Source organism: Microcaecilia unicolor, chromosome 5 (assembly GCF_901765095.1).
Source record: "Microcaecilia unicolor chromosome 5, aMicUni1.1, whole genome shotgun sequence".
Classification (NCBI taxonomy): domain Eukaryota; kingdom Metazoa; phylum Chordata; class Amphibia; order Gymnophiona; family Siphonopidae; genus Microcaecilia; species Microcaecilia unicolor.
In genome coordinates, this window is record NC_044035.1 from 340871684 (window position 1) to 340885568 (window position 13885).

General features: G+C 42.9%; 1 protein-coding gene across 1 annotated transcript in view; it reads left to right on the forward strand.

The window, feature by feature from the left end:
• The window catches only part of GAN (gigaxonin), a 127518-nt gene that overhangs the window by 40045 nt on the left and 73588 nt on the right, over positions 1-13885 (forward strand). Inside the window, exons 2-3 of the mRNA XM_030202656.1 lie at positions 1013-1127; positions 4444-4794. Of these exons, the coding sequence (XP_030058516.1) occupies positions 1013-1127; positions 4444-4794 (466 nt within the window). The remainder of the gene's footprint in view (positions 1-1012; positions 1128-4443; positions 4795-13885) is intronic.

Below are 13885 nucleotides of genomic sequence, written 5' to 3' on the forward strand. Positions count from 1 at the left end.
GGGTGGGGAATAGGTGATCCCCAGAGAAATGAAGGGGGTGGAAGGGGAATAGGGAGGGGAGGGGTTGGGCGGGAGGAGGCTGGAGGGGTTAGGGGCTTTGAATTGTTTATAGGAATGCAGTGACTTTTGGATGTTGTATGTGGCTTTCTCATCGTCGGATGAGACTATGAGACTGATATTAAGCTTTATTTTGAAATTAATAAAAATACAATTAAAAAAAAAAAAAAAAAGAAAATATCCTGGTATAAGTAAGCAACCTACCTGCTACTTTCATACCAATTGAAGAGCTGTTAGTTTACCCATTGCAACTTTTTGTCACTCAGAATAAGATATGTATACATAATCATCTGTACGAGACAATTTAAGCAGATATTGAAGTGAATATTTGTTTTACTGATACATTGACTGGGTATTTTAGGTAATAGGAATTTAACCCCACCTGTATATTTTAAGATCTTTTACCTATACCTTAATTTCAATCTCAAAACTTGTCCCATTTTTTAGAAGTGATTATTTAGATGACTTTCCATAACTGACCGATATCTTAGTTTTAAAACATTATGTGATGGTGACAGAACTGTGCCTGGTCGTTTTTGAAAAAAATGAAAAAATTGGGAAGATGCAAGAATATCTTTGTTTTATAACTTTTTAGACTCATATATAAAGAGAGAGAGTGTGTGTGTGTACTCTTTTGTTAAAAAAACACCATTTAGGGAAATGTTATTTTGGAAAAGTTTACAAAAAGTCAGTATTAGGAATCTTGTTTTCCTTGTACATATTATCTTCATGGTGGAAATAAGGAGAAAAGTATTTTGAAACAATCTCTAATGAGATTACGTCTAGATTTTCATTTGCCCTGTTGTTCTTTGAGAATATTTTCTCTTCGTGGCTAGTCTCAGCAAAATATTGAATCTGATTTACTGTTTGTTAGGTCAAGATTCACATAAAATACGTGAATTGTAAGATGACAACACTTCTGAACTTTCCATCTCTTTTCATGTGCTTCTTGCAGAACAAAACTGAACTACAATCCCCCAAAGGATGATGGGTCTACATATAGGATTGAGATGGACGGCATATCGGTCGCTGTTATGAGAGAAATTCTGGATTACGTCTTCAGTGGGCAGGTAAATACAGCCACTAAATCTGAGTGTGATTCAGCAATGTTAGTGGAATGTAACTGTTTATAATCACCTAACTAAGGATTGATGCAGGAAAAGTGTGCATATTAAAATTGATGCTAATTAAGCTATTAGCTGTACATCTCCAATGCAAAGGAGTGCTGTCAGACGCATGAGTTCTTGTGCCAAGTAGAATGCTGAAGAGTCTGGGAATAGAGGACCCAGGTTCTAACTCGGCGATCTGGCAACTCTGCGGCTTCACCTGCAATGACCGCTGTTCCCCAGAGGTTGAGCCCCCAGATGCAGGCGGCCGGCAGGACTTAAAAGCAGAGGCTGGAGAACAGATGCCAAGAGGGGCAGGCACTGAGTGTCCGGGAAGAAGTTACGATCAAATAGGCAGGCAGCAGGCAAGAGTGGACCAGAGACAGCCCATAGGCTAAGAAGGCAGGGAGAGAGAGAAAATAGGAAGCCGCCCACGGAGATGGCCAGTCCCAGCAGAACGGAGAGGCGGATCGGCAATCCCGCAACAGCATCAGGCGTCACCCAACCAGTGCGCACAAGGACGCGGAGCGAAACATCGAGAGGGAAGAGAGGAGCGTCGCTCAAGGATGTTGGTCGTGCAGCACTGCACCGGCAATGATGGCGGGAGAACCGCTCTGCTGGAAGCAGCACTGGGCCAGCTAAGACGGCACGGAGTCCTGCACCGCCGGAGGGCACCATTGAAGGCAAGGTTAGAGGCATGGCAAGTGCACAGAAGACGAGCTCTTGCATTGTTCCTTGAACACCAGGATTAGATTGTTCTTCTACATGTCACACTCCTCACCTCCGCTCCCGTGAAGTGGAGCGCCGGCCATCTTGACGGTGCCGGCGCTTCCAGAGTCGTGCCGGCCATCGTGGCGGAGCCGCTGTCCCAACCCTTCCTTTCTGGGCACGGGACTCGCATTGGGATGGGATTCGGGCTTGCTGTGTGCCCGGCTGTCTGCAGGTGTGCGCGCCTTGCTGCGTTCCTGGCTGGCTGTGGGCCTGCGCGGTCCAGGAACGCTGAAACCACCCTCGCCCCGCCTTCTGCTTCTCCGGATTGGAGCCTCGCACCCAGGCTCCGCCTCCAGCAACCTGCCAACCGGAAGCCTCCTTTGCCAGCTGATTTCTTTCCTTTTGATGGTAGGGGCTATTTCTGGAGAGTCTGCTCTCCACTTCAGTGCTTCGGCTTCTACTCCGGTAGATGATTGTTTGCGCTGTATCTATTTTGTTGACTCCTCATTACTGACCCTGCCTGAACCCGGATCATTCTCTGCCTGCTGGCTGTCACTGACTACTGCCTGAATTCGGATACTCGCTGTCTGCGGCCACCTCGGACCCCTGCCTGTATCCGGAAGTCCTGTCGGCTGCCAGCACCTGGGGCTCAACCCTCGGGGAACGGCGGTCACCACAGGTGAAGCCTCGGGGTTGCTAGGGATATTTTTCTTTATTTTAGCAGGTCCCATGCTAATTTTACTGTTAGCATGACTTGAAAAATATTAATGGGGGCGTACTTACTGCTAGCAGGTGCAAATGTGAACGTGCTAACTGGTTAGTGCTTCCATGCCCAATCCCCACCCATGCCACACCCCCTCCCGACGTCCGCGTTAGGGCTTTACGTAATCTAGTAAAAGCATCCCTATATTAGATATGTATGTTCTGTTCCCCCTCTTCAGTCTGTGATTTTTCAACCTTCTTCATCTCACGACACACTGACAAGGCACTAAAATTGTCAAGGCACACTCGTTTTTGTTACGGATAAATTTCAATTTACCATTTAATATAAGAATATTAAGATGTAGGTTAAAATGATTTGTCCTGTAGAAAATCAATTCTTCAATTAAGAGATCATCAGATAAGCCACATTACAGTCTACAGCTCAGCTCTGAAATTGAAAATTCAGCAAATATAAGAGGGTGAATGTTTGGAAAATGTAGGCGCAGGTAGGGCCCAGTGAAGATAACCAAAAAGCTTGTATTTCCCCCATCCCCAAAAGCATCTGTCCCCCCCCAAGCTCCTCACAAGCATACAGCACACAAGAACTAATTTCCTCTAAAAAGTATCCGTTTTTGGCATGCATGTGCTGAAACAGACAAAGGGGTACAATTTTCAGAGAGAGCTATTGCTGTTTAATTTCAACACATTTTTAACACTGTAGTGATGATATAGTGAGTGAGATTTTTTTCAGTGTGTACTGATAATTTTAATGTGGAGATAAATCTGTGATTTTATTACAGACACTTCATTACAGAAGCTTCGCTCCCCCCCCCCCCCCCCCCCCCCCCAGCTCCTCATCTGCCTGCTGGTTCCTCCAAAGGCTGCAGTGGGTCGTGGCTGAGACAGCATTGAAAAACTCTCGGGAGCTTTTCCTCTGCCGCATCTGGCTCCCAGGAAGTCACATCAGAGCGATGGGTCACAGCAGAGTAAAGGCCCTGTTGGCTGGAGAGGCAGCTTTCAGAGCTGTCTGGGCTGCAACCTGCTGCAGCCTTTGGAGGATCCAGCAACCAGATGATCTGGGGGGGAAGAGATGCTAGAACTGGACCCAGGCAGGGAGAGATTCTAACTGCTTTTTGAACTGTGACCCTCCCCCAAACTCCTGCAGCACACTTGCTGACCATTTGTGAGAGGGGGGTCCAGTGCCCGAGGTGAGGGGGCACATTTTAGACCTCCCCTCCCCGCTGCCACCACCAACTTTGACGACCCCTGTCGACAACCCTCTCGACCCCCCCCCCCCCCACTGCCAACCCTCCTGCGCCGCCGTTGCTGTGGACTGCCTTTGCTAGCAGGGGACCACAATCCCCACCGGCCGAGGTCCTCTTCTTCACGCGAAGGCTTCGTTCTGTTTCTGACGTCGTGCAGGACGTCAGAAACAGAACGAAGCCTTCGTGGGAAGAAGAGGACCTCGGCTGGAGGGGATTGGGGTACCCCGCCAGCAAAGGTAGCCCACGGCGGCTGGGGAGGGTTGGTGGCGGGAGGGGGATCGAGAGGGTCATTGGCGGGGGGAGGGGTCCAGGGCCAAATCTACGGGGGCCCCGTGGCCACGCCACTGATTTGTACAGCGGTTGAAAATCGCTGGCATAGGATGATACAGTCTACATAAGAACACTACAACGATGAGATAGGGATCATTCTTCGGGATTTTCACGTTTTGCAAAGAATCCAGCTTCCTAAAGACTGGGAAGCACCTCATATCATGGTTCATAGTTGAGCTGTAGCAGTTTTTGCCCATGGAACTCTTTAACTGTGGGAGGGTTTTATTTTGGCTCCAGGACTGCTGACAGTTCTATTTCTTTCACTTTTGTAGATCCGATTGAGTGAGGAAACGATCCAGGATGTTGTGCAGGCTGCGGATTTACTTCTTCTCACCGATCTGAAGACACTGTGTTGTGAGTTTCTAGAAGGCTGCATTGCTGCAGAGAACTGTATCGGTATTCGTGATTTTGCACTGCATTATTGTCTGAATCACGTTTATTACCTGGCCACCGAGTACCTGGAGACGCACTTCCGAGACGTTAGCAGCACAGAGGAGTTCTTGGAACTGGGGCACCAGAAGTTAAAGGAGGTGCTCTCCCTCGAGAAACTGAATGTGGGGAATGAAAAATATGTGTTTGAAGCAGTGCTCAGGTGGATATCCCATGACCCAGAAGTCAGAAAGGTATGGTACCTTCCAGCTATGAGCTAATTTCTCCCAATATGGGCAGCCAGGGCCAACCTAGTAAAATCTATTTTTGTATGGTTTTGGTTTTTAATACATATACCCCTGAATTCTATAAAGGGGAGATGGGACATGATATACCACCTTTCTATGTTTTTAATCAAAGTGGTTTCCATATTATACTACTACTACTAATAATCATTTCTATAGTTCTACTAGATATATGCAGCGCTGTACACATTATATGCAGGTGGTTTCTCTGCCCCTAGAGGGCTCATAATCTAAGTTATTGTACCTGGTGCGATGAAGGGTTAAGTGACTTGCCCACGGTTGCAAGGAGCTGCAGTGGAAATCAAACCTAGATTGCAAGGATCAAAGCCCGCTGCACTAACCATTAAGCTATGCAGGTGCTTATTTTGTACTTGGAGCAATGGATGGTTAAGTGACTTGTCCATAGTCACAAGGAGCTGTGTTGAGACTTGAACCCAGTTCACCAGGATCAAAGCTTGCTGCATTAACCACTAAGCTACTCCTCCACTCCTAAAGAGAGATAAAAGGGCATTGTCCTGAGAGGAGTAGCGTGGTCAACAAAACAATTCCAAAAAGTCAAGGAGATGGGATGAAGAGATATACTCTTTATTAGTAATAAGAATGGACTTGTCACGGAACCGTGTTTTGGCAAACGTACCTACCTCAGGAGTCTAAAAATACAATATCTTGAATGCTACAACAATACACAGGTCAGCTTTGTGTGATGGCTTGTTATATTGTCACCAATATGTTTGTCTACCTGTACACGTATACTTTTGTTTAAGTACACCCATATATTTTACTAGTAAAACATGCCCGTTTCTGACACAAATGAAACGGGCGGTAGCAAGGTTATCCTCAGAGTTCCAGCTTGGCCCCCCTCCCCTCCGAGTTCCAGGCCCCCCTTTCTTCTCTGAGTTCCAGACCCCTGCGCCTCCCTCCCTCTCTCTCTCTCCCCTCCGAGTGGCAGCCCGACCTGCGTTGCCTGCCCTCTTCTCCCAGTACTCTGCCTGCCCCTCGCCTTCCTGCGTGCCGGCTGTAATTAAAAAGTTACCTCGTGGTCCAGTTGCAGCAGTGTAAGTCGAGCAGGCACTGCACTTCAGCCTGCTCACCTTTTAGTGCTGCTGGCGGACCCCGAGGTACATAAGTACATAAGTAATGCCACACTGGGAAAAGACCAAGGGTCCATCGAGCCCAGCATCCTGTCCCTGACAGCGGCCAATCCAGGCCAAGGGCACCTGGCAAGCTTCCCAAACGTACAAACATTTTATACATGTTATTCCTGGATTTGTGGATTTTTAAATTCAGGCTGTCACGCAGGAAAGCAAGGGGCAGGCGGAGGACTGGGAGACGAGGGCAGGCAACAGAGGTCGGGCTGCCACTCGGAGGGGAGAGAGAGGGAGGGAGGCGCGGGGGTCTGGAACTCGAAGGAGAGGGGGGCCTGGAACTTGGAGGATGGGGGGGGGGAGAGGGAGGGGGGGGGGCGATTCTCCTGTGATTGAATCCTCACCTCCAACGTTCTGTGGCTGGCTGGTGCTGGTTTCCCTTCCCTCTCATTGATCAGCCCTCTGACGTCATCACATTCCGACGCAAGAGCGGACCAGTGGGAATTGTGTTACGAACCCAGGCATCCAGACGTAGAACGTTGGAGGTGCAAATTATTATATAGGATTATATAGGATAAGTTCCTCTCGTACCTACTTTGCAACTCATGATGCTTTTAACATGATTCCTTGTCTTATTAAATATCTCTATATTACATATACTTGTATACATGGCTTTGTACTGGATTTCTATATGATTGCATTTATGTATTTTTATTGTGATTTTTTTTTTAAACTTCTGAGGCAGGCACTTTTGGTGAAACACGGTGCCGTGTTGCATCAATTCATAAGTACATAAGTATTGCCATACTGGGAAAGACCAAAGGTCCAACAAACCCAGCATCCTGTTTCCAACAGTGGCCAATCCAGGTCAGAAATACCTGGCAAGATCCCAAAAAAGTACAAAACATTTTATATTGCTTATCCCAGAAATAGTGGATTTTCCCCAAGTCCATTTAATAACGGTCTATGGACTTTTTCTTTAGGAAGCTGTCCAAACCTTTTTTAAACTGTGCTAAGCTAACCACCTTTACCACATTCTTTGGCAACGAATTCCAGAGTTGAATTACACGTTGAGTGAAGAAACATTTTCTCCGATTCGTTTTAAATTTACTACATTGTAGCTTCATCGCATGCCCCCTATTCCTAATATTTTTTGGAAAGCGTAAACAGACGCTTCACATCTACCCGTTCAACTCCACTCATTCTTTTATAGACCTCTATTATATCTCCCCTCAGCCATCTTTTCTCCAAGCTGAAGAACCCTAGCCGCTTTAGCCTTTCCTCATAGGGAAGTCGTCCCATCCCCTTTATTATTTTCATCGCCCTTCGCTGCACCTTTTCTAATTCCACTATATTTTTGAGATGCGGCGACCAGAATTGAACACAATATTCGATGTGCGGTCGCACCATGGAGCGATACAAAGGCATTATAACATCCTCATTTTTGTTTTCCATTCCTTTCCTAATAATATCTAACATTCTATTTGCTTTCTTAGCCACCGCAGCAGCACACTGAACAGAAGGTTTCAATTTATCATCAACGACGACACCTAGATCCCTTTCTTGGTCCATGACTCCTAACATGGAACCTTGCATGACGTAGCTATAATTCGGGTTCCTCTTTCCCACGTGCATCACTTTGCAGTTGCTCACATTAAACGTCATCTGCCATTTAGACACCCAGTCTCGTAAGGTCCTCTTGTAATTTTTCACAATCCTTTCATGATTTAACGACTTTGAATAACTTTGTGTCATCAGCAAATTTAATTACCTCACTAGTTACTCCTATCTCTAGGTCATTTATAAATATGTTAAAAAGCAGCGGTCAGAGCACAGAGCCCTGGGGAACCCCACTAACTACCCTTCTCCATTGAGAATACTGACCATTTAACCCTACTCTCTGTTTTCTATCTTTTAACCAGTTTTTAATCCACAATAGAACACTACCTCCTATCCCATGACTCTCCAATTTCCTCTGGAGTCTTTCATGAGGTACTTTGTCAAAGTGTACAAAGTGCCCCATTGGGCCAACATTGGATTGAGAAGAATCATACCATTAATGGTCTTCGATTTTTTTTGTATTCAAAAAAATACATATGTCATGGCGTGGGGGAGACATAGATGTCAAATTACTTAGAGAGGAACAAAGGACAATATATACACTCGATACAGTCACACCTAATGGACTCAATACAGACACGGATTTTAGCTCTTTTTTGTAAGCACTTTTTCACATTTCATTTTTTGTATTTGTTTTTTAATCATTTTTTATTATTATTATTTTTCATTTTTTGTATTCGTTTTTTAATCATTTTTTATTATTATTATTTTTCTTTTTTTATTCATTTTTTTATTCATTAATGTATTTTTATATATGCATCCTCATTTTTATTTCCATATTGATATTCATACAAAAGATACATACATGATATTTTTGTTTTTATTATTATTTTTTGAGATTAAGATTTTCTGGTATCACTTTATTAATGCAATTACGGTCATTTATCACCTTTTTTATTTTTCATTCATTTCATCTTTATTTTATTTTTTAGGTTCATTCATACATTTTTTTATTTTTATTTTTTATGTAATATATTAGGCAGCATACTTTGAACAATGTGAGATATTAATAGATATACATTGTTAATTTTTTTTTTAGCTCTAAATAATGTGAGACATAATTCCATCTATCATTTAGATTAAATACATATCAAAGGACATGAGTTTTGATAATGAAGGATATATATATATATTCAACATTATTCATTTTTGTTTTAATCTTTTATCTCATTATAGCTTTTTAGTAATTCATTTATTCATTTAGTTTTTAGTGATTAGAAACGCCAACTTTTTTTAGATCACCTATTTTGTGCGTCAGCATCACTATGTAATGTTTTATAAACATTGATTCAATTCCACATATTGAAGTTATTTTCACTTTTAATTGTTTCATTGACGTTTAATCGATCAGAGAACGTTTACATTTGAAATTTTGGCGCCAAGTAGGAGAAGCGCAAAGCAGAAGTGTCGTCACTTTTAGTTCCAGTTTAAATGCCCGTTTCTTTGCGGGCGTTCTTTTTCTCAATTTCTTTGTACCGTTACATACTCTCGATAGGGAGTTTGTTGGAGCGGCGTTTTAGATGCGGTAAGTCACCTTGTTTTGCCATCTATTAGATATTTACACTTCATATTCGGCATCTATTTTTGTAGATATGGTTTTCTTTTTTGAGTTTTGTGAGCGACACGGCATGGCAGAATTTTAACCCGAAAGTGCCCGCTATCACTTCATAGTCGACATCTGTTTTTTTCAGTCATGGTTTTCTTCTTTTTTTGAGTTTTGTGAGCAACACGCTGTGGCAAAATGTTCATCCCGAAAGTGTCCGCTAAACTGTTCAGGGTTGTCCCTGCCCGGTTAGTCGTAAGTTTTTTCAGGCATACGTTACTTCCATTTTATGAGTTTCTTCGCATAACTTTGCCTATTTATAAGATGTTTGATGGGCACTTCTGTGTAGTGGCGATACACATGTAGCACATATTTCCTATTGATTCACTGTTCATTTTTAGGCATTCATTTTTAATTTATTTACTGTATTTTCAATTTGTGGGAATTGCCCTTTGAAAGGTGCATTCAATGATCACTTAGATGTCTGCTAGTCTGCAGTCGTGTTTTAGTATTGTTTTCAGAGACATGGTATATAAGATCAGTTAATATGTTTTTTTCAGTGGATATATTTTTTAGTTGTGGCTGTGTAGATTTTTCGAAGTTTGTGCATATGAGGTCATGCATTCATATATATTTTTATTTTTTATTATTTTATTTATTTTTTCATATTTGTTTCATTTTTTCACTTTTTATATTTTCATATTCTTGTTTTTTAATTTTAATTTAATTTTTTTTTCTTTTGTCATTCCCTATTATATTTATATGCCTTTTAATGTTCACCCATTTTTTATATATTTTTCATTTCGGTCATACACGAGAGTCTAGAAATCCTTGCTGTAATCTCCATGTGTGACAGTATCGATAATCATATATATGCAAATGGAATTTACATTTTTCATCTGCTTATTATTTTGTTTATACATATTGTTTTTGAGGAATATTGATTTAAAATATTTTAGTTGTAACCTCTATGTGTGACTATTAACTATCATGTATATGTAAATGCAGATTTCTTTCACTTCAATTTTCTTTTATATATTCTTCTTTTTCATATACTGGTTTATATACATTTTTTACATATGGTTCCTTTTTTCGATATATAGAATGAAGCAGTTTTCTTTGAATGATGTTTGGTTTTTACAAATGGTTTCCTGATTGCCTTTTTCATGGAATATAATTTTTATTAATAATTTTATGTATAGTATGGTACATTCTTTATGTATAGTATTGTATAACTTTCTCTGTACGTAAGTTTTTTTTAGTGACGCACCCTGATGTATTATTTTACATATGTTTTATCCTAGATACCTTTTTATACAAACTGTCCGTGAGTCATTTGTTTTATTATTCGTTTTGCACAAAAGGTCTATAGGTACGTTCCTTTCAGTATGTTTTATACATATACTAGCTGTTGAGCTCGTAAAAACGGGCTGGTATTGGGGTTTCCTTCCTTCCTTCCCCCTCCCTCCCCGCGAGGTCGCCACCGCTACCGTCCCCCCCCCCCCCCCCCGGGAGTCGCCGCCATCCCTCTACCCGGCCTGGGCCCTCTCTCTCTCCGCTACTAAACTTACACATCCATTCGCCGGAACGCAGCACGCACATCAGCTGAGCTGCCGTCGGCCCTTCCTTCTCTGCCTGTGTCCCACCCTCCTGTGACGTAACGTCAGCGAGGGCGGGACACAGGCAGGGAAGGAAGGCCGACGGCAGCTCAGCTGATGTGCGTGCTGCGTTCCAGCGAATGGATGTGTAAGTTTAGTAGCGGAGAGAGGGGCCGGGTGTGTGTGTGGGGGGGGGGGGGTAACGGTAGCGGCGACCTCGGGTGGGCGGGTGGGGGGGGAGCGGTATCAACCTCGGCGGTGCAGTTTCCCTCTCTGTCCCGCCCTCGTCATCACGTATTGACGCGGGGGCGGGACAGAGAAGGAAGTCTCTACTGCGCATTTGCGAGTGAGTCGGTCACTCGCCGTTTATATGTTTGATTTCAACAACTTTATATGTTAATTTATTATTTAGGGTTTATTTAACTAGTATGTATCTTACATTTTTTATCATTATTATCATGAATATTATTCATTAATATTTTTCTTATTATTATCGTCATATATTTTTATAATATGTGTGTTTGATTATTTATGTTTATTTATAGACCCCTGAGGCAGGCCCTTGTGGCCGAAACACGACTCGTGTCGGGTCATTTTATTTGTTTTAATAAAGACCTTGTTTGGGAAACACCATTTGTGAGAGGACTTTTTTGGATCCACTGGTTGTACATTTGACTTTCCGTTCTCCTGTGGAGAGATCACCTTCTGTGGGTGTTCGGTACTTTGTCAAACGCCTTCTGAAAATCCAGATACACAATATCAACCGGCTCCCCTTTATCCACATGTTTGTTCAGCCCTTCAAAGAAATGTAGTAGATTGGTGAGGCAAGATTTCCCTTCACTAAATCCATGTTGACTTTGTCTCATTAATCCATGCTTTTGAACATGCTCTGTAATTTTGTTCTTAATAATAGTCTCTACCATTTTGCCCGGCAACCGACGTCAGACTCACCAGTCTATAGTTTACCGGCTCTCCTCTAGGACCTTTTTTAAAAATCGGCCTTACATTGGCCACCCTCCAGTCTTCCGGTGCCACACTCAATTTTAAGGATAAATAACATATACTAACAATAGCTCCGCAAGCTCATTTTTCAGTTCTATCAGTACTCTGGAATGAATACCATCTGGTCTAGGAGATTTGCTGTTCTTCAGTTTGTAGAACTGCCCCATTACATCCTCCAGGTTTACAGAGAATTCATTAAGTTTCTCCGACTCATCAGCTTCGAATACCATTTACGGCAGCGGTATCCCACCCAAATCTTCCTCGGTGAAGACCGAAGCAAAGAATTCATTTAATCCCTCCGCTACGGCTTTGTCTTGCCTGATCGCCTCTTTTACTCCTCGGTCATCTAGCAGTCCAACTGATTCTTTTGCCAGCTTCCTGCTTTTAATATAAAATTTTTACTATGTGTTTTTGCCTCCAACGCAATCTTTTTTTTTTTTTTTTAAGTCCCTCTTAGCCTTCCTTATCAGCGCTTTGCATTTGACTTGACATTCCTTATGTTGTTTCTTATTATTTTCAGACTGTTCCTTCTTCCATTTTCTGAAGGATTTTCTTTTAGCTCTAATAGCTTCCTTCACCTCACTTTTTAACCATGCCGGCTGTCGTTTGGTCTTCCATCCTCCTTTTTTAATATGCGGAATATATTTGGCCTGGGCTTCCAGGATGGTGTTTTTAAACAGCATCCATGCCTGATGTAAATTTTTGACCCTCGCAGCTGCTCCTCTGAGTTTTTTTTTTTTTGTTTGTTTTCACCGTTCTTCTCATTTTATCATAGTCTCCTTTTTTAAAGTTAAACGCTAACGTATTTGATTTCCTATGTATACTTACTTCAAGGCTAATATCAAATCCGATCATATTATGATCACTGTTATCAAGTGGCCCCAGCACCATTACCTCCCGCACCAGATCATGCGCTCCACTAAGGACTAGGTCTAGAATTTTTCCTTATCTCGTCGTCTCCTGTACCAGCTGCTCTGTAAAGCTGTCCTTGGTTTCATCAAGGAATTTTACCTCCCTAGCGTGTCCCGATGTTACATTTACCCAGTCAATAGCAGGGTAATTGAAATCACCCATTATTATTGTGTTGCCCAGTTTGTTTGCGTCCCTAATTTCCTTTAACATTTCTGCGTCTGCCTGTTCATCCTGGCCAGGTGGACGGTAGTACACTCCTATCACTATCCTTTTCCCCTTTAAACGTGGAATTTCAATCCATAGTGATTCCGAGAAGTGTTTTGTTTCCTGCAGAATTTTCAATCTATTTGATTCAAAGCTCTCGTTAATATACAATGCTACCCCTTCACCAATTCGATCTACCCTATCACTACGATATAATTTGTACCCCGTTATGACAGTGTCCCACTAGTTATCCTCCTTCCACCAGGTCTCAGAGATGCCTGTTATATCTCATTTTTCATTTAATGCAATATATTCTAACTCTCCCATCTTATTTCTTATGCTCCTCGCATTCGCATATAGACATTTCAAAGTATGTTTGTTGTTTCTATTTACATGATGCTTAGTACTTGACAGTATTAATTTGCAATCTTTTGTCTTATTTTTATTTAAGAACACCTGATCTACTACGGTCTCTTTTGCAACCTCACTATCAGGATATCCTATCGTCCCTGGTTTGGTGATATCTTTGAAAGATACCTTATCCCGAACCATACGTTTACTAATAAAGTGTATATCTCTTTATCCCATCTCCTTTGCTTTTGGAAGAGTCTTGTTGACCATGCTGCTCCTCTGTTGCCGATTTGTTCCTTTGGTAGTGGATCCAGTTTCTCTACCTCGGTGTTTTTTATCTGGTTTCAGCAGGCATAAGTCCTGGTGTGGGAATTCATTTGATGTACCACCAATAGCTAAATGGCAGCTAAGCGGTTAACAGACTTATACGGTCTGTGCCAGAGCCGGTTGTGGGAGACAGGGATAGTGCTGGGCAGACTTATACGGTCTGTGCCAGAGCCGGTGGTGGGAGGCGGGGATAGTGCTGGGCAGACTTATACGGTCTGTGCCAGAGCCGGTGGTTGGGAGGCGGGGCTAGTGGTTGGGAGGCGGGGATAGTGCTGGGCAGACTTATACGGTCTGTGCCAGAGCCGGTGGTGGGAGGCGGGGATAGTGCTGGGCAGACTTATTACGGTCTGTGCCAGAGCCGGTGGTTGGGAGGCGGGGCTAGTGGTTGGGAGGCGGGG